This window comes from Geospiza fortis, unplaced genomic scaffold (genome assembly GCF_000277835.1).
Source record: "Geospiza fortis unplaced genomic scaffold, GeoFor_1.0 scaffold40, whole genome shotgun sequence".
NCBI lineage: Eukaryota > Metazoa > Chordata > Aves > Passeriformes > Thraupidae > Geospiza > Geospiza fortis.
The window spans coordinates 14,734,030-14,756,148 of record NW_005054297.1 but is presented as its reverse complement, the minus strand read 5'-3'; the positions used below and the strand labels follow the sequence as shown (position 1 = coordinate 14,756,148).

Below are 22,119 nucleotides of genomic sequence, written 5' to 3'. Positions count from 1 at the left end.
AGAGTGTAGGTTTAGATTGAGCATTAGAAAGAAATTCTTTAATATAAGGTTGATGAGGTACTGGAAGAGGTTGCCTAGAGAGGCTGTGGATTCCCCATCCCTGGAGGTGTTCATGGTCGGGTTGCATGCGGCTTTGAGCAGCCTGTTCTAGTGGAAGGTGTCCCTGCCCATGGCAAGGGAGTTGGAACTAGATGATCCTTAAGGTCCCTTCCAACCCAAACCATTCGATGATTCTATATGATCTTTTAGGAGTGCTTTGATTACTTCTGCCAGATATTTTTAGAGGGTTGTCTTGGCGGTTGCTGGAGCCATCCACATTTCCTTTAAGAGAGAGTCAGAAAATATGCCTTCTAGGCAGTGATGGAGATATTTCAGATAGGTTGTATATCTAATGTCAAATGAACCACCTCATCTGGACAGAATATGGCTACTTGCCACAGCAGCACAAAAACTGTGTGTATTGGTGAGGAGGATATGGACAAAAAATTACAAATCTGAAATGGTGCCCATTTATTGTCTACTACTGTACCTTGACCATTCACATCAGCATAAGTCATACAGAAGAATCCTATTCTTTGTCACTTGCTGGATTCAGTGGGTATGACAGTTGCTCTACAATCTGTTTATAAACAGTGGAAGGGTTTTGTGACTATGACAATATATACTGATAAAAGGACAGAGAAAAATGTATTAAGGAACAGATCTCCAGTTTCAACAAGTAAAATTTCATGATTATGACAACATATATTGGAAAAATAGAAAAATTTATTAAGACTGAGCTTAGCATTTTATTTAAATGAGCTGCCTCATGTAAGCCAGAGTTCCTACAATTAGGCAGTCTTTGCTAAAGTACACTGCAATGGAATTTACTAACCAGAAAGATAACACTTGTTCCTTAAAAGAAAAACTCAAAAGATTTGATAATTAGCTCTCAGAGGACTCCACTGGTTATTTTACAGCTGTGGAAAAAATGGTAGAGACCTATTTATTGACCTAGCTATCTGATAAATCAGAAAGAGATCAGTGTCATGGAATCTTTTTGCCACCTCCTGACACTGGGAAAGATGCAGATGAGGTCAAAACCCTCAGCTTCCTGTCTCAGAGAGGAAAAGGAGAAAAAAAAAATCTGATAAACATAGAGCTAAACAGAGTTGCTTTGGAAATCTCTAGAGATAAAGGGAGCAGGGGAAAACATGAAAAAAACAAGCTTCTCTTGTTAAATGTAGCAAGACAATACATGTATTCAATAAATACAAAAAAGTCCCTTCTGATTTTTTTTTTCCCCAATTTGATTGCACTGTCAGAACTGAGCCTGAAACATAAAAAGCAGTAATGAAACATCCCCAGCAGTCAAAATCGTAGTGGACACAGTCATTACCTCAGTGACTAGAGCATTAAATACACTTTCAAATATTACCACTCCATGGGTGGATCAGGGAAACAGGGTTCAAAACAGAGGGGTACTCAGCACTGTTACTTAGGTCAAGTTCTTCTTTAGCCTTGGGAAAATACTTCTCTTGCCTATCATTTTCACATCTTTAAAATGGAGTTAATAATTTCCCTTGACATGTGTAATGTGAGTTCAGATGTATTAAAGATGAAAAGAAGTGTTGTAATAAGAACTTTGCAATTATCTGAGATACATACCTGAAAGTTCCCCAGGAGCCTTAAGATCTTTTAGAGCTGCAACATAACTCCTGCTTATTACACTTCTTTCTATTCTGTATTAAACCTCATGGTTTGTTCCCAGTGAGGACACGTCTCCTGTTTTTACAGTGCCTGTGCTTTAAAATCAGATTAAATTAGCAGTTCCATGTAAGATATCTTACAGGCGTGCCCTTACTTATTTGCATGTGCTTTCTGTCTCTCTGAGGTCTTCATACAGTAACTTGAGGAAACTGCATTTTCCAATGCCTTTTTCTGTCATTCTCTGCATGAGCAGTTCCTTTCTACTCTCTACATATCTTTCTTCTTTTCAGGAATAATATAAATACTCAGCCTCTTTTGAGGTTGTATCAATATAAAAATTCAACTTAATTGCACATTTAGAGATATTTGTTTTCTTAAGCATAAACATCTGCAGAGCAACTGTGCCCTGGACATGAGAAAAATAAAGTTGTGGAATGAAAAGACTTCTCCTGTTTGCCCTGGGCGATAAACATAGCAGAAGGATGCAAATCAGATTGGTGAAATCCTAATTTTGTTGCTAGCAAAACGTGGGTTATTTCACAGGGTTATTTCATCATCTATTTCTAAAAAATAGATTTTTTCAATAGTCATCAAGTTGCCTAAGCCTGATAATAAAATCTATTCTCTCATATTTTAAATAAAGAAGAGCCAAATGGTATTTTGCTCCTGTTTATAAACTCACTGACTTAGTGAATCAGCCATATTGTCATTTATGTCTCATATTGTCATGAGTCAGAGGAAGCAGGATTTAACTAAAACAGTGACGGAACTGCAGTTCCAATTTTACTGGAAATTCTGTAACAATTATACTTTTTTCATTTCTCCCCTATGCAGAAGGATATGTTTGATAGTAGTGATATTCGTTTCAACATTAACTTTCTGAACAGGAAGAAATACTTTTAGATTACAGATGTCCTACTCTTCAAATTGAGCAATCACTAGTCCAGCACCACTCACCATCAGATGCTTTGAATGCACTTGAAGTCCTGAGTGTTCTTAGAGCAGCTCTTCCTTGGGGAGGCCAGCTGGTGGTGGCCTAGAAATTCACTACAGTTGGTCACAGGGCTGGCTGTGGCCTGAGTCAGGTCCTTTCTCCAGACATGTATTTCTGCTATGTGTTTCTGAGACTCTAGTTTCACTCTTTTGGCCTCACTAGTGAATCAGTAGCCAGAGTTTTCATGTGTTTCCTTCTTCCCCTGAGCTGATTTTGTCATGGTGTGTTAAGTCAGTAAAGTTGGCTTATACCAAGATAAATATCAAGCCAAATAACCTGATATTAAATATATATATATAATAGTGTAGGATTGGTAATTCTTTAATTCCTATGGGATAATGCAATCATACCTCATGAGATAATGCTTGATTAAATTCAGAGAAAAAAAATACTGGAGAGTACTTAAACACTCTCAAGCTGGTTATCTCAAGTTCTCTAATAGAAACATTTTGATTGTATGAGGACATATGCTAAACTGTGCCAGCTGTTCTGCAGTTAACTATTCCAAGAGTCTCATTCTCCCTTCTCAAGCAATTTTTTTTCTCTGCAGACATATTTCATGCAAAAGCTATGCTGACCTTTAAAGATGTTTTATGGCTTTGTCACAAAATATGGTGACAGTACTTATTTCTTTTAATATTAAGAAACCTCACATCTAAAATGGTTCTAGAAAAGTGTAGCAAATGTTTAGTTATTTCTACCTTTGTGAAGGGTAAATAACCATAACAGCTCTGTGGTTATTTTATATAGGGGAATATAAGAGAAATATTAAGATAGTAATGTTAGTGTTTCATCAAATAGAAAAGAAGTATTATTTCTAAAGTTAGTAAAGCTTCAGTCAAGAATGTATCAATTTCTTTAATTCCTCACCACATTTACTGGAGATGATGGCTGTTGTTTACCTTATGGACGTACCTAGAAATAATAGGTATAGAAAAAGTATTGCTCTGCTGACTTAAGCAATTTTCAAAGATCTGACCAGTAGATATCCTTTTCACAAAAATGTACAGTGTTACTTTTGCACTTTTAAGTACAGAGTATGAGATATATGTACATATATGTTTGAAAAAAAAATCTGCCCAAGAAATATCTTATTACCAAAGGTCACTATGTTGCACTGGGAGTCTTCTAATATTCGTTTCTCTGAGGTGTACATCATAGTAAGATCAGTCAGTTTTTAACCCAAAAAAGTAAGGGATTGATTCTAAAATTAAGAGGGGCATTTCATCTTATTATCAACAAAACATTATTTTATGGTAAAGAGAAAAAAAAACTAAAAAAATATATAATTGCTTCCATTTAGGGCATATTTTTAAACAAACGTGTATACTCCATTCTATGGTGGCTTTATAACTTTTGGTGACACATGCTATTGTTACTGCATCCTGTCTTCTTTTCTGCACGTGGAAGCAGACAGTGATATAACCTGGGCTGTCTATTATGTAGCTTCAAAAGGCTATGAGTCACCTGGAAAAATCCAGCTGAAAAAGAAGTGTGCAAACTTCATTTTTATTTTGCTTTTTAAAAAAGCTTAATAATTAAAATGGCATGTGCTTGTGCATGTTAAGATACTGAAAAACAGAACGATCAGACATTTCCATGCAAATATAATTATAAATACAAAATGTTATCCAAACTTTGACATTTAAGGATATACAAACATAAAATTTTGATTAAAATATTTAGTATTTTACGTGTACCTTACTGCAATCTACCTAAGCTGGAATATGCAGATGGGAAACTCTAATGCATACAGGCTGCCTCCTACCCCATGGTAATTCTTTGTTATTCTCTGGTAATTCAGATTACCAGCACTCACTGCATCAGTTCTACAAATAGTTGTTGTGTGTCTGATCATGATAATATCTCCATTGTCAGTACCTAGATTCCACCAACCTGAATCTAATTCACCAGATCGTATTCAGCGACTAGTCTCACTAATTTCAGTAGCAGTAACGAGGAGGAAATGGCAAGCAAATTATTCTTCTGTTAACTTGAAGGGCGGAACTACTGAAAATGCAATTCAAACAAAAGCTGAGGATTTGTGAAAATCAGAACAGGTTGACTGCTGGACTTTTAAATCTTACTTCATAGATACAGAAAAAAAAAATCCTTCTTATCTTCTGCAGTTTCTTACATTTTAATATTATAAGATAATTAGGGTATCATACTCTTGACTTAAATATTTAAGGGCCTGGAGACATAGTTCTTAATATTACTGCTAAGCCCAGAATTACAATAGTGTCACCACTTTTACTTAGCACCAGTCTCTAAATGCATTAAATTTCTATAGTGCCATAATTTTTATTTAATGGTAAGACCATATAAGCCCACTAAAGATCCAAAACTATAACATTATGAATCCTTGGAAGCTATATATTTGGATTTCAAACAGCTAGTAAGGGCCTTCCCATAATGCTCATAAACAGTAGAGAAAATATTTTTACATCCTTTACTTCTATCAATTCTAAGATCTACTATAATCTGTCCCATCCTTTTGTAGTTACAGGAACTTTTTGCAGTGTTTCAAACATAAGTAATACTGCAGAAGCCTAAATTTTTCATTAAATACCCTGGTCACTGAGCTAACTGATCATATGCCTTTCTACTGTTTACTCACTGATTTTCCACTCACTTTTTAATCAGCTGAGGTTTAAATCAGACACTAACTTCAGAATACACCTTGTATATTGGACCTGGGAAGAGTTTTCCTCCTGTGCCCACAGTGCCCATGTTGATACCCAGTCCATCATTGTCCATCTGTGGACAATGCTGACCAACCTGTCCTCAGTCTCCATGTTTCCCCGAGTCCTGTAGCTGCCTTTGAAAACTGGCAGCTCTTCTCAGAACAACCCATTTTTTTCTGCTTAAATCTTTCTGCAATTAAATAATGAAATTACTAATAAACCATAAATGACAGTAATACTCTCAATAACACAATACAGATTTTTCCTAGCACATATAACTCAAAGAGTCAAGGAAGCAAAGTAAAAATAGAAAAAATATTTTCCTTCGGCACTCTTGAAAACCATGCTCTCAAAATTTTGAGATTTTTATAGTAATCTGCTTCATGAGAAGCATTTATTTTGCAGAAACTCTTTTGTATTTCAAACTCAGGAACTGAAAGGGAAGTTCATTGTGCAATTCTCCTTACATTTGGGATCTCTTCCTTCAAAAGAAGAACATTGTTGTGGAATTCACTTGAAGGTAGGAAGGTTGAATTAGAAAGTCACAATTTGTGATCACTGCCTATTAGTCTCAGAGCTTTTGCAATCAATGCCACTCCTAACCCAACTGGCCCTTCAGCCAGACCATGTGGATCATTAAGGATTTTCTTAGTCAGGTGGGCTCATTTCAGTAGGAGATGATAAAGATTTTTTTCTACTGGCCGGAAGCATGGGTGAATTACATTATGGGCCATCTAGAATTTCTGAAAATGCTTGGGAAAAATATGTATTTTTATTTATTTACTTCTCTTGAGTTGAACTGATGATATGGTTTTCATGCCATTAAGACATGGCAATCACACCATACTGAGTTTTCCAAACAGATACAACTAAATCCAAAAGAATAAACTTCCCCTGCAACATAGTCAAGCTAACAGTCTTATTGGATACCTACTCAAACCAGTAATGTTCACTATTTTTAAAATATCCCTTGCTCTTTGATGTTCATATCTGAACATTTTAACATTTCATTGATCACAGGAAATGTCAGGCAACTTGTGAAGAACAACAGAAAACCCAAAATTACCAATTTGATTTTTTTTTATTTGATATTCTATTTTATTTTTCTTTATTATTATTTTTATCTTCCTGTCTTGAATGTTACTTTCTATTAGGCCTCATAAAATTGTGTTTATCCCAATAACTGTTTCGGAGAAGAGTTTGGAATTGAATCCAACTTTGTTGAACATTAGTTAAAATATGTGATTTAATCCCAGCCCAGATACATTTGTCTTTTTTATTCTATCGCCTCTTGGTGATAACTCTTGAACTCAAACCTCCTATTTGATGGTAAAGTCACACTCGGAAATAACATTGACTTCTATTTTCCCATCTTTTATATGCTAGTATAAGTGCTTGTGTGTGCGTGTATGTATGTATGTGTGTGTGTTTATCTCCTGCAGCACTGTGGGCATATTTACAATATAAATATGTAGGGTGTTAGTCAAAAATAGAACTTGTAACCAACTCACCTCCCATTCAAATTGGCCAGCTCCTAATCACCGTCTGCTGTTTCCTTTGTGGACAGACACACTGACACTGATCGACTGAACCCAGTTTGAGCAGCATGGCCTTCCTGAGCTGCAGGCACTTCTGCTGCTCTATTCCTGGGAGACAGCCGCTGTGGAAGGAAGCTGTCAGTCATCAGCTCACCAAAACAACAGAGAGATGTGCAGGCATGTAGAGGTGCTGTAGGCTGAGCTGGGAGGCAAGAACTCACCTCCCAGCTGGGTCCAGAGCAGGGCACAATGCTTTTTCCTTCCTCCAGGCTGTCAGAGCTGAGCACTAATGCCATTACCTGCTGCAGCCTGGATAAAAATGTCCGAGACAACAAGAAAAAGAAAAGACTGTGGCGACAACCAGGTCTCAGCTGGACTCAAGTCCAGGTAGGGCATCTCTAGTTAATTTCCCCCTGGGGCTAGAGGCTCAGGTTTCAGCTCAGGCTGCCATTTACTGCAGTTGTTCCTCATTACTCCCTTGATTGACAGTGTTAACACAGCCTATGCTTTTCAGATAAAGGTTAAGAGCTTAGGTATGATGCACAATAATTTGTCACATCAATATTACTTACGTGTTTTTTTTCCTTTAATATCTTTTCCTCAACTCAGTATATCCATGTGAGATATTTTCAGATTTTATAGTAAGAAAATCTGAGTTTTCGTTCTAATACTGATGGATACAATTTGGAGTCATATGTTTTGGTTACTGGTGATAGAGAAAGTGAAAATCATCAAACAGTCCTAGTAAATGTCACATAATACTGAGCATATCTGAGCTATGTTGGGAAAGAAAATGATAAGGTGATAACCCCAAGGAATGCTATTGGTGCTGAATTTTCACTTTAGTTGCAATAAATTATGGGTGCTTTTAAAAAGACTATACCATTCTGTTTGGTTTTGAAGGTATTTTTCTTATCTTCCAAATAAGTTTATTTGTCATATAATGTAGCATAATTCATTATGCTACAGGGTATGACTGGCAAGTATACCCTGTGTGTGAAGGCCATAAGCAAAAGCAGCAATACCTATCCAATAGCAATACAAGCACTAAGTGGAATAAAGAGGTAAATCACTGAGTAAAATGCTTAGCTGCATTCAGTTACAATGCTTTCTACCCAACCTGATTTCACCAGTAATTTCTGCAGATAAAAATTCATTTCCATCCAGCAATGGAAAAATTCAAGACAACCTTAGTATCTGGTTGGAAGTGTCCTCAGGAGGAGTCTACTGAAGCAGGAATAGATTTGAGATCAGACCAGGTTTCTCTGAACTTTATCCAGTTGGATCTTGAAAGCCTCCAAGGATGCAGCCTGTAGAACTTCTCTCCAAAGAAAGTTTGGCTATACCAGAGTCATTCCTGGCAATCAATCATTCGTCTCACCTGCTTGTCGCTACCTACATGTCTCAGTCAGCTGCCAGCAGTTTTGACCTCACAAATGCTGTGAGGTGAAATGGCTTCAACTGACATTTACTTGCTGTCACAGGAGAAAAATTCCCTGAGAATAGTGTGCTTTTCTATTCCTAGAGATGTGCTTTTTACATCAGCTTCACCTGCAGTGAGGGCAGAGGGTTTTGCAAGTTGCTCTTCAGGAGGAGAGTCCAAGAGGGACTAAAGAATTGATGTGAGAATGGCCAGAGATGGAAGAATGCCCCTGCACTTGCATTGTAGAGGGAAAGGAATGCACCTGAATATGGGGATGGAGGGAACACAGTATCATTTCCAAGGAGAAGAAATTTGCGTTCTGCATTTCCACACAGAACAAAAATTGGTAAAAATAATAATTAATAAGTTCAAGCTAGAGAAAAATTGTGATTCCATGTTAGAATTAAGCTTTTAGTACTAAGGAAGGTAACACTGGAATAAGACCTTTTTTGCTTGGGGCAGTTTTGGTGGTTTGTAGGTGGAGCTGGAGAGCTATACATCAAGTATGATAGCCTTGTCATTGAAAGACAGATGACATGACATTTCAAGATCACTTCCAGTTGTATATTTTATGATTCTATGACTTTCTGTTGTTAGCTCATGAACAGGGTATGTGTAATGTGTAATATTTATTATTGTGTAATATTTCAAGCAGTTGGTGTTGATGATTTTAGATTAAAATAGTCACTAGTCTTGAGAAGCTGAACTTACTGCTAAAAAAAAAACAGTGAATGTTAAAAATTATCATGCAAAATGTATTCTTTTAAACATCTATGGAAAAATTGCTGAAGTAGCAATTATGTGGGGCAACTTTGGGCCTCCTGAGGATTTAGGATAGAAATAAAAAAGGAAAATGAGGACCTAAAGTGAATGACAGAAACATATAAGCCTCACACTTTTAGGGGAGAATGAATTCAAGGAATCAAAAAGGTAGTGGCAGAAGAATGAGGCTTTCAGACTAGCTTTGTCTTTTGGTTCTATGTTACATGGGTTCTCTTCTTTGATGTGAAGGGAGAGTGAACCCTAAAGGCTCCTAAAGGCTGTAGTCTACAGGCCAGTGTGTGTGTCTGAGCAAGCCCTCAATGCTGGGCACTGTGCACAGATCAGTCCCCTTAAGTAACATTTAACAGCTAGAATAATTCCAGTGTGCATAAACATATTTCAAAGGCATACATGAAATAGCTGAATATATTATAAAGAAAAGCGGAATTCCTTGTCTGAACCACAGACTTCTCCAAAATTCCAGTCAACCACTTACCATATGGTCAGACACTTAGCTTTGATGAATTTCAGACAACAATATACAGAAGACAGATGCTATTAAGGGGTCTCTGAGGTAAACAAGGAAGTTTTGGTATTTTTTTTACTAAATTTGGGCCATTATCAGCTCTTCAGAATCATCTCTGCAGAGATGGTGCAGTAATTGTTGGAGAATTTTAGAAAAGCTTGCGTGACCGCAGCATCTTGGCTATTTATTTCAGGAAACATCTTAATTGTAAGATATGGTGTGTGACATACAAAGGGTGATTCAGCTTCCTTTGATTCTGTATTTTTCTCAAAACCTCTAATTACCATTCATTACTATTTGCTAAGAATTGGAAGTGTGAGAGCAAACATGCTTTTCAAACCATTCATTACTATTTGCTAAGAATTGAAAGTGTGAGAGCAAACATGCTTTTGAATTTTTTTTTTTTGAGGTATCTAGATTCTTTCTAAATGTTGCTGAAGAGAAATAACAATTTCTTTGATCAACATTTCCACTCCCAACATGTTTGATCCCAATCCCAGTTTTGGGGACTTGTTTTGCTTGTGACTAATATTCCATGTAGTTAAACTAAGTCTGATATGAACATCTAATTTTGTAATCCTTTTGTTGAAACCCTTTTATTGAGGCAAGTTCTGAACATTCAAGTTTATTGGGCATTAACCCAAACCTGGATATCTTATTCACAAACAAAAATGTTATCCTCATTCAAGATCAAGAGTTTTGCTACCACTTCCTCAGTAGCCAATTACAGCTCTCATAAATATCAGTCTGCAGTGAATTGTGATACAAAAGTAACCTTAGTTTAAATCTCACTGTGCAGAAGTAATTTAGTAAGAAGGTAATTGTCACTGAGACAATCCAATTTTCACATGGGAAAACCCAAGCTCTTTCCCAAGAAAACAAAGCACTGAAACTTCTTCCTCTGAATATACAAGATTAACAAGGGGTTTTCTCATGCTATCATGTTCTCTTACAAACTTCTGACATTAAAAAGTATTTCTGGAATTTCTTCAGCTTCATAGGCCAGCAAAGCTAAAGAATAAATGGGTGAATTAAGAGACAGAGAACAGCAGTTTGCTGCTGCTTTTCGACAGTACACCTCTCTTTCAGACCCTCCGCAAGTTACTAATGTGCACATTCCCTAAGTTCTTTGTTTTAGTATACTGAAGAAAAACATTTGAGAAGATGTCAAGGCCCTACAGTATCTGTAAAATCAGCTTAACTTCACCAGCAAAGAAACAAGGTTACAGTTAAGTGATCACTTTGCGCTTCACAATTTAATTACAAGCTTTTTGCATGAAAAAATAAAATTCAGTACAGCTTTTTGTCCTGCCTTTTTCAGTCTTCCTTTGCCGGTACTGACATTTTGGGGTTGCACAGAAGACCCTGGTAGGCACTACACCTTTCCCAGGGACTTTGTTCAGCTGGACCCCCAGTTGCTTTCTGGAAGTTTCTGGAAACCAGTACTGGTACAAGGAAAGCTGAGTGATAGGCTCGGCAAATAGATGAGAGAACAGGAGTTTGTTAGAACCAGGAATTTGGGGAAAATTAAAGTAACCATGTAACCATGACTTGTATCAGATAATGATTTAGATATCTATTTTTTAAAACTGAATTTGGAGTACAGCTATAAACAGAACAAAGTACAAAATTGCTAAGGACTTTTTTTCTGATCACCTCTGATTTTTGAAATACTAAACTGTTATTAATATCATGTAATATGAAAGTATATTTTTAGTCATTGTCTACTATAAGATTTTATAGAGGATTTACTATACAGTAGCAAACATCCACTAGAGTTTGTCTGGCAATAAGAGAGTGGATTGATTTTCAGCGCCTCATAGAAATAATTTACAGCTCTGTAATTTCATACACCCAGGGTGTTTATAACCTAAGAGTATGAAACTCTGAATATTCTGATAAGAGTGCAGAATAATATCTTGTTTACCTGAATTTTGCCTTTGCCTAATATTTGGTATCTCAGAGAATCAGCTGAATGGCTGAAGTAGCTTATGGGATCCAAGAGACCTCACTCACTCCTCTCTGTTTGGGGTTTGTTTTCCCTGTTGTTTTCTCATCCATCTTAGTTGTAGTGACACATCTACTTTATGGATAAAGGATATATTTTTCTCAGATTCTTGTCTTTCCCTTCAATATCCTGTATGCATACTCAGGTTAGTGTCACCATCCCTGGAGATATTTAAAGGATGAGTTGATGTGGCACTTAGGGACATGGCTTAGTGGTGGACTTGAAGGGGTTGGGTTTATACTTGGACTTAATAATCTTAATAATCTTTTCCAACCAAAATAATTCTCTGATTCTAACTAAACCAATTGTGTCATTCAAGTCATATGCAAGGGTAAGTAGCATTCTGAGAATCTGTTACAGTGGTTTTGTTGCAGAAAACATTCTGCCTCTGAAAGAAACAGTGCTATTTTGAAGTTCACTGTTTCTAAACAAATTCAGTTATTAGAGAATAGTTTAAATTCTCAGCTATTCTATTTGTTATGAAATGTCTGCACAAGGAAAACACAACTGTGCTATAACTTCTGCAAGTTTGCAACAACCTTTATCATAAATTGCTACATTTGCCACAATAAGAAATTCTTTAAACTATTCTCCCAGGTCTCTTGCATGAATTTATAAAAATCTTCAGTTAGTGCATTGTTTTTGGATGAAATTAACCAGATGTAGCACCAAAATATTTAAAAGTATTTCCAAACATCTCTGCATGGAAACAACTGTCTCTCTACACAGGAGTGCAGGAAAGTTTTGCAGCACAACAAAGCACTAAACAAAACAACTACCCCAAATTATGTCTTACATTTTTTCCACCTTGACAATAGGATCATAATCCCATATTGCCATATATAGAATACCTCCTATTTCATCACGTAGACTCACCTCTTTTAGGCTCCGTTCTTAATTTAACTCTTAATTTAATACACTTAGGCATTTTAACTAAGACAAGAATTTCTGCTTCTCACCTGGAAGAAGGGAGAGTGCTGAGTGCTGAGCGCTGAGTGTTATGGATTTTGATTTTTATGCTTTGATGCTTTTCCCACTGAACAAAGTAGGTCCCTTCTACAGTAGAGCAGATTAACTGGTGGCACATTAAAGTAGGTCTTATGCACGTCGTTTGATACTTTTTCTTCCTTGATCTTGTGTGTCCTTTCAGACACAAGATTGCTTCAGCTCCATGAGATTCAATATGGATGGTATATACCTGTCTATATCTTCTAGATTTCCATACAAGAACTTACCCCCTCCTTATTCTTTTTACCACCAACTCTGAAATTCAATTTTTTATTTCTTACTTCTTTACATAGGTGTTCATAATCTAGTCATGCTTCAGAGTACAAGGAGGAAAAGATTCCTTGTTAAATGCACCATATCTCACGTTTCCTTGATTCCTTTTTTCTTCTCATGGCCTCCTCCAGATATGAGATGTATTGGAAAATGTTTATGTCTGGCACAGAAACTTAGTGAATCTCTCATGTAAAATGCTAACCTGAGCAAGATTACTAAAACCAGAAGGATAAATGCAGACTTTTCTGTTTCTACTTAGATAGCTAATTAACTTACATAAGCACTGGCCTGATTTCAATATGTTGCAGGCTATGACAAAATCTTCCTGCATTTTGTCATTCAAGGTATAAAAATTCTCAGTCAACTCCTAATAACGAGCCAACCAATCTCTCTGGTTAAGTAACCAGCCAAACCCATTCCTCTTGTATGAAGAATTTTTTAGGAAATTTTTATAGGACAAAGAAAAGTGAATAAAGGAAATTTTTCTGTAATGTGTTAACTGGACTTGAAACACAGTGGTGAATCTTCCACTTCACCTCACCCCTACACACTCCCACACATAAATAATATTGGACCCTATTGTTAAGGTGTGATTATTGTCAATAATCAAATTGTTAAGGTATAGTTAGCAGGGGCATTGTGTTATATATTTTAATAGGCTGTTTTTTCATTTATTGATGTCACAATCATATGAATGAAAATATATCTTATCTAAAAAGACTGAGTTGATGGTGCAACCTGTATTCTCAAAACTCTTCATTTACTAGGGTAGCATGAAAACCATTTAGGACAATAACTCCTATTTCTCACCTATTTAGAATGTGCAGAGATTTGTTTTGATTCTTGTGTCTGTATTAGCCTGATTGAAAGTCCTTTGCAATTGTGGAAGGAGTTGCAATTGTTTTAAGAGGCTGCTCAGTACTAGTTTTGCTCTGTCTTCAGGTATTGCAGAGGACAGTGTCAGTAATAGACTTTACATAGATACCAAGCATTTCCTAGATTCTATGTTTTCACTGGTAAACTGGAGGACAAACTAGGCTTTATATTTATTCCTCTTCCTCCACTCCTTTTGCGCTGTGTTTGGTGCAGTGCAAAACAGAAACTACTTGGTTTGCTTTCCATTTGTAAACAATTCCTCACTTCCATGTTTGAAATGCACTAAATTGTAAAGACATATACAGTGTAAGTACACAAAGCCATTCACTTATTGGTGTATGTGTAACACATGCCAACAAACATGTATCAAAGCTAAGTTTCATGTCACTGACGCTGATTTAGTTGCTGATTAATAGAATGCTCTCTATTTTTCCTTGTTTCAGTCTTCGATTTATAGTATAATAGAAAAGAAACAAGATAACTGAAGTATTTTCTTACTGATTTTTGCACAAAACTTTTAGATCTGAGGTACTTTTTCAATAATAAAAAAATGTACCATCAGTTATCTATCACTCATATTCACATCACATTTCTATTTAATTACAGTATTTCTCCAGTCTAATAATTAGTGTTCAGATTACTGTTAAAATATTCTCCACAAAGGAGTCTTTCCACTCACAGCAAACAGAAATAGGGTCCAATAAAAGTTAAGATATTATTTTTTTGCTTACTTTGTAAGTCATAATCATTAAATTATAGTCATAAAAAGTGATTTTAGAATAATTACAATGCTAATTTAGAAAATATCAAGAAGAGAAAAGCTCAAAAGTAACTGAATTTGTTTATGCTGGAAAGAGCATGATTAATTACATTATGTTTACTGATACTTCTTTCCACCCAGTGAACAGAAATTACATTCATATCCTGCTCTGTGTCTCTATGGAATTTGATTTTGGCAAATTTCTGTAGTCATAATCCTGGTATGATGCTAAGTCAGGGATGCCTACTGGGAGCTGGATGTCATCAGACTGGCTACTGGAATCAAGTGTAACTCCAAAAACAGCAGGATTTCATACATCATTTATACTTTATGAAATCATAATGAAAATATAAGATAATTATCTTCTACATCGGACAAGATTTACCATTTTGAGTTGGTTAATTTTGCATTTGTTTTTTGCTTCTCTTAGTTACTGGAACTAGTGCCCCCACTTATTTACATTAATATTACAGGAAATTGGTATAATTCTAGTGTAGTAATGGCAGTCTGAGAAGTGCATGTTTTCCATTAGTAGCTACCTGTGGTAATAGAGCATTAGCTAGAAAGTGATCCTGATTGACTTAGTTTAATACAGAGCTGTTCTGTTTCAAGAACAGCCACCTCAGGAGTGACTGCTACGCCATCCCTGCTGAGTTAACACAGCTGTGCAACAATGATTCCTCAGATTGTTTTGCACCAAGGTTTTTTGAGTGATTTTCCATTTCATCAATAGCAAGTTGCTAAATTTCATTATTAAAATAACATCTCTGCTAGACAGTTTACTCAGCTGACATGAAACATGGAAAACTAGAATGCTAAAAACCCCCTAAAATTAGCAAATAGTCTATGGGTTGAGTACGTGTTTAGCAAAAAAAAAACAGCTGTAGAAAGGAAATTGCTACAAAGGAAAGCTTTTGTTTGGATTAAATTGGCTTTGAATGTGAAAGATGTCAAGTTTTTGCAATGGAAATCAGGTTAAGTTCAGGAGACAGTATCTGTGAAGAGCACATGAGTTTGAAAGACTTTGAAAAAGTTAGACAAATTGAGATGCTGCACTTCACTTCTAGTGTGGAAATTTCCTTGTTCCTATAACTTACCAGTTGGGCATATTTGGATTTTTTGTTCTCTGTCACTTTTCAGCATATTTTATTCTTTTTCCAAGAGAGCAGCACTATCCCTGCAAGCACTCTGCTCTACAGAAGGAGACATATTTTTTGCCTAGAATTAGAAAAGGCATTGGTTTTGTTGAGACAACATATTATTCAGAGATAGGTTTTCTAATATGGTTGTGCTTTTTGCTTTTTTATGAGGATACAGTAGTGAAAATCAAAATTAGATCCTTTCATAGAAGTCAAGGTCCTCTGAAGACTTCACTTTAACAAACATCATTTATTTGTGTGTTTAACAGAAGTGAAAAAGCACAGGTATACTAGTACTGTTGAACACTTTATATTTGGAAAAACTGATCAGTGATCTGAAGTTCTTGTAAGGAAAATGAGAAGAGAAGCTTTTTGAGAAGAGAAGCTATTCTCTAAACAGCAAGTGTGAATGTGTAGATGAAGAGCTGCAGGAATATATAAGCATGTCTCGTCACCTGTGGTGTGTACACAGCTGTAGACCTATGTCATTGGTTCCATTTTCAGTCTGTTCTATCTATTACTTCAAATATTATTTATGATAGTAATCTTACTGTGATTTTTCTGGTGTCTAGGCTTGTATCCCATGTTAAAAAGGAGCAGAATGCTTTACCATGGGTTTTAATGTTCTCTGCCTGCAATCCCTTCATAATGCACAGGACTCTAATCATAGAATCATAGAGTGGCTTGTGTTGGAAGGGATCTTTAAGATCCTCTAGTTCCAAATCCCCTGTCATGGGCAGATATATGGTACAGCATAGCATGAAATTTAGAGAAAGATAAAATTCTTAGGTATTTTTCAAAGTTTGTGAACTCTACAGTTCACGATGTAGAAGGATGAAAATTACAACTTATTTGCATATCTGCTAGTAAAAAATCATCAGACTAAATTCAAAACTGCGTATTTTGCATTCTTCAATTGTTTCTTCCCATGAAAACCTTTATAGTATTAAATCAGTGATATATAATTAAATTATCTTTTTCCAAAAAGGATTTTTCTAGCAGGGAAAGACAAGAATGAGTAATTTCATGCCATCTGAAATATATAGCATTAATATAAGATTTTAACTCAGTCCAGCTGGCTGCAGATCAAGAATACCAGGCAAAACTCAACCAGCTCTTTCCATAAATGATCTCTTTCTTTTGTGGGTACTCCAGCTTGCCTTGTCAATTGTGTAAAAATCTTTCCTCTAAAATTCAAGTTTTCCTTTTCAAAGCAATTATGAACATCTTGACACAAGAGTGTCAGGAAGGAGGTGATGCCCTGATGGCCCTAGAAGGGGAATGTTTAGAATGGGACATTCTCTCCCCTCCTTAACCACCGAGGACTGCACTGGCACTGGGAGGGTCTGCTCAGTCTGGATATCAGCAGATGCTTTCAAAGGGAGAACCTCCAGGGAAGTGAGGAGTGACTCAGTCTCCTTGAGGGTAATAAGAGAGAACACAAACTTAGTTTTTGAGTACCAATTTTTTTTCTGTACAAAATTTTTGATGTGAAAATTAAAATAGGTTTTGCACTTAACAGTCTACACCCTTTCCAAAAGGTGTCCTTTGCTTCAGCTCTAGGCAGCCAAAAGAGGTATGTGGGACTGCAGTAGGGACTGTGTGTGTGATGTAAAACAGTGGCTAGAGGGGAAGGGCAAAAACACACTTGGAGAAATACAGGGTTTAAGACAGCAAGCAAGTGAAATACATCCAGCGTCATTTTCCCATGCCTGGATAAAACAGAATGGATATATTAAATCCAAATTTATGGTCATACCCTTTAATTGGTTTCTTCTGTTTGAGTTGGTTAAAATAATTGTAATGTATTGCTAGTATGGGTATGAAATTCTTGAAACCATAAATAAAAAGGAGGGGGTAACTTCTTTCTAAAGATACTCTGATTAATGCTGCCTTCATAAAGGGGTTTTTATTCACCAAGTGTTCAAAATAACAAATATAACGTGTAGAGAATATTATATTCAGAAATTGCCAGGTCTTCCCACACGTTGCGACTTGGTAATAAAAAGACACATAAGCACTTGAAGACATGGGAGTACATAGTGGGAAAATGTAGGGTTATTCTTGTCAATAATGATACGAGCTCCAAATTCACAAAAGCTAAAAAACTGGCTAAATCTCATTTGCAGGCATGTTCTCAAAAATATTTTCATTCTATCAACATTGTTTACTGATGATAGCAACGGGACTTGTAGACTGTTTTCCTCCTTGTAAAAACATTTGGGGTTTTATAATTTAGGCAATAATTCAAATAATTCAAGCATCCTTCATTCTAGGAAGAGTTACAATGTTTTTTGTTCTAAACATATGGATATATTCAAATTTAATTAACTTCTTTATCACACCAGTGAGGATACAGATTAAAAGAAATATTGTTGTTTCTAGTTCATGACCTAAACTATTTCCTTCCTGTGTGGAGACATGTTAAAAATAAAATCTCCAGACAAATAACATATCAAGTTTGACCTACTGTTTATATTTGTTCTGCACGCCTGAATTGCCCTATGCAAATGTCTTAAGGCAGGAATTAAGGTTGTAAGGGCTTTCTTGGATCAGACCTCTTCCAATGGCCAAGTTTTAACTTCATAATGGTAAATTAGGATTTCTGTATAATTCTATAAATCTAATTTATATTTTTGCATTCTAATTTGGAAGGTACATAGCTACCAGTGGGAAATAATGTGAAAAAACTGGAAGCAAAGGAAATACTGTGTTTTCAAAAGAAAATAAATTAATTGCTAATACCTTGCTGGCTATTGATTGTATCATACATCAGTAATAAAATCTCAGAATATACACAAAAGGGAGATACAAAAAAGATAGGAAGGTTATAAAGCTCTTGGAAATTCATTGGAGACTATCAAGGCTAAAACTGTCTAAACATAAATTAATCTTATAATAATATTTGTTCTGCGTGTTGTGATGAATTTCTAACTCAGGATTAGCCTTTTTTATTTATGTATTAATTGTTTTGTATGATGCTTAGACTTGCATATAAACAAATTGATAGTGCCCCAGCAAAAGAGGTGTTTAGTAGGTTGTAAAAGCAGAAAGTATAGTAAAAATGTTAAATTTCTTATGTTGATGTGAACATCAGCCAGAACCACAAAGTTAGGACTTCTAAACAGAATAGCTAAATTCCGTAATGATAATGCTGTTGTTTTCTGAAAGCAGTGTTTCCCCGCAAGGCCAGCACATTATGTCAAGCCTGAGTGTCAGACTTTGAGCAATATTTTGCCACCTCTTCATTTCAGCAGATTCTTCTCCAGCACTCTCAATTTGCTGCATGCAAAGAAATTTATACTATTTTGGCAGGATGAATCAAACAATTTGCTAGGGGAAGATTCCAGAATTATTTTTTTTTTGTCTTTGAGTGAAATACCTCATATCTCTCTAGCCTGAGAAAAAAAGAAAACCAAAACCAACCACAAAACCAACAAACTTAAAACCCCCACCCAGTCACCGCCACTTCCTTTGTTGTGGCGCGGCAGTGAATTTCTGGTTTTTAAGTCCAGTGTCAATATTAGGTTGATTAGCCTTTACAGCAGCGTATTTCCAAGCAAAACCAATAGAAATAAAAACACAGTGAGGGGACTGTGTAGGAAGTGTTATATCCATTTAGTTTAGTAACAGCACTGGCAGCCTCTGGATGTGTGAACTGGAGACAGTTTTGCTCACCATGGAGAATGTGGCCCCTGTCACAAAGGAGATCATGTCTACTCTGTTAGCAGACACTCAGCTGCTCCACTGGGCTTTCTGTACACATGTAGATTAGATGAAATAACTGTTCGGACAATTGTAGACCTCAGGTATCAATTTAACATCAGTTAAATTGAAGATCCATGTAGTGGCAATGAATCATTTGGGACATTGCATTTTCAATTTGGAAGAAAGTGAAACTTAGCCCATTTTGGTGAATTCTGAGGTATTTTGAGGTCATATTCTCTCACCACCACTCTAAACTCAGTTCAAATTCATTGGGGGATCCTGCAACCTCAGCAGCTTTTTTAGAAACCCTTTGCATTGTACATTGTTTATAACTCTGCTATTGACTGACAGATTTGTATTTCTACTTCTCTAAGATTTGATTAAGTAACCATTACATCTGTCTTCACCTAAAGATCAGGTAGACTGTGGTTTATATGACTATTTTATCTATACATATCCTTTCATTCTAGCAGGAATCATCTAATTCATGTTTTTCAATGCCTTTGAAGCAGTCTAATGGAATCCTACCAAGAGAAGTCTCTGTATAACCTGAAAAACAGTATGGTGACTATAAAATAAAAGACTAATTTGGACACATACATTGCCTATTTCTTGGGCACAATGATGCAATTGTAACATCTTTGCCTCCATTTCTTGAGAAGGATTTAAAAAATATTATCTCAAGTTAATGAAACTTTGTATTTACTAAATTCAAATTATGAAAATCCATACAGGAACTAGTAGGAGTTTTCACAGTCCTGAGTTCTGAGGCAGGCTAGTTATCTAACTTTTGTTTTAAGTCTCTATACAAAAGGGAAAGGGAGGAACTCCTTCAGAGCATTATTTAGTCCATCTATTTGAAGATCTTGCTTTGAGTTGCACTTTTGAGGATCTGCTCTGCCTCCTTTTTCTACAGAGTATAGGGAAATTAGCTATATAAACTAGGTGTTTATCTCATCCAGCTCTCTTTCCAGTCAGAGGATGTCTGATGCTGTGTTCACTATTACCCCGATGTGCCTCGTGTATCAAGAATTTCCAACCAACTCAGAAATCTCTGCTACAAATCAAAAGAATATAGTTACACCATTGAGTTCCACACAGAAAAGAAGTTGGGGTTATCCTCAGCTGGAAAATGGCCTCTTTGAACTTCTCTCCTGTTTCCATCACAGATTAATCATCATTTGTACTTGTACAATTAAGTTAATTAATTTGGGTTGAATATTTTGAGGAGTGTTTAGAATCCATAGCTGTTTTGAAAGTATGTGTATCCAGGTAATGATGCATTTATTCCAAACAATTGTGCTGTTAAAAAGTTTAATTGCTATAATGGATGTATATTAAATACTAATGTAAAATATTTTTTCAGCAGTACATTCCATCAATATTCAGTAAGATGGTTACGAAAAACAGTATTTTTTTTAAATGTTTCTGCTTATTATTTAGTGTGCTTTCCTGGTAAATAAAGAAACAGAGCTTTCATAATTTAAGGTTGTTCTTTCCAACTAGTACCATTTCAGATTTAACAGTTGTATTTTCTGTTTCATAGGAAATAACAGAAGATCGGGATCGTTCACGACTGGATTCAATGGTGCTGTTAATTATGAAACTGGACCAGCTTGACCAGGATATTGAAAATGCTCTCAGTGCAGGCTCTTCCCCATCCAGCACCCCGACATACAAACGGAGGCATATACCTGTAATCAATTTATTATTATTATTCTAACATAGAATCTTTTTTTGCTTCGCCTTTTTCTTTCAGTCCACATTTTTCAGCTCATTAGTTTAGAACTAAAGCTCTTCTTCGTGAAGAATTTGACTTGTACTTTTTTTTGTGTGTATGCATATATTTTGAAGGCAATAATATTGCCATCCATTATTTCCTTTTGGCATCCTCTCATAAATGAGAGCTTCAGAACTCCCAGATAAAACAAAGGGAGATCAACAAGATTCAGAAAGTGTCTGGCTCTCTAATTATCACCTACTGTAAAAGGAGAGTCAGCACAGGCTCAGGGTCACACCAGTCTCGGAACATGAGTATGTGTCATTTGACATTACATAGAACTGAAAGTCTGAGCTACAGGTCTTGTTTTTCTGCTAGAGGAAGGCAAAAAGTCCTTAGTCATTCAAAGTAAGATTCTGGGCAGAACTTGAATTATTTAATGTAGGGGTTTTTTTATTCACTTAAAAGGATCATTCTTTGCTGAGAATAATTCAGGAGGGGATGAGACAACTCACAAACATGACTGATGCATTCTCTTTTTTTCTGTAAAATGTTTACACGTGTAACTCTGAAGAACATGAAATGGCTGATCCAAGGTACTCTTGTGCAGGCTTCTTGTTAATTTCACCCACATGTGCTGCAGCTGTTTTTCAGTTCAAGAAACCTGAGAAACACTGCCCCAAGATCTCTAGACTAGCATTCGTATCATTTTTTTTGGTTAGTGATATTTTCTTTTAAATAGCAAGGAGTTTTTCCTTTGAAAGCCAGGATTCGTTATTGCTAAGTGAGTGGTTTGTAGGTGAGAAAAGCTGTATTTCACTGGATTTGATCAGCTGGAAATTATATAATGTGTCATTTTTAGAGGAAATCACATAATTTCACTTTCCATGGTTAAACATTTTCCCACTGAATATCAATGTTCTCACAGTATCTCCTTAAACACGCTGATAACACAGGAAACCTGAAATACAGTGTTGGCATCTGATCTCTGTATTTCACCAATCCATG

The 22,119-nt window shown here is 36.0% G+C and overlaps 1 protein-coding gene across 4 annotated transcripts in view; it reads left to right on the top strand.

Annotated features, from left to right (window-relative positions):
- Nucleotides 1-22,119, top strand: part of DLC1 (DLC1 Rho GTPase activating protein) — a 214,215-nt gene that overhangs the window by 32,004 nt on the left and 160,092 nt on the right. For all 4 annotated transcript variants that reach the window (XM_005415503.2, XM_031055214.1, XM_031066842.1 and 1 more), the window contains one exon: nucleotides 20,938-21,087. In XM_005415503.2, coding sequence (XP_005415560.1) covers nucleotides 20,938-21,087 — 150 coding nt within the window. The remainder of the gene's footprint in view (nucleotides 1-20,937; nucleotides 21,088-22,119) is intronic.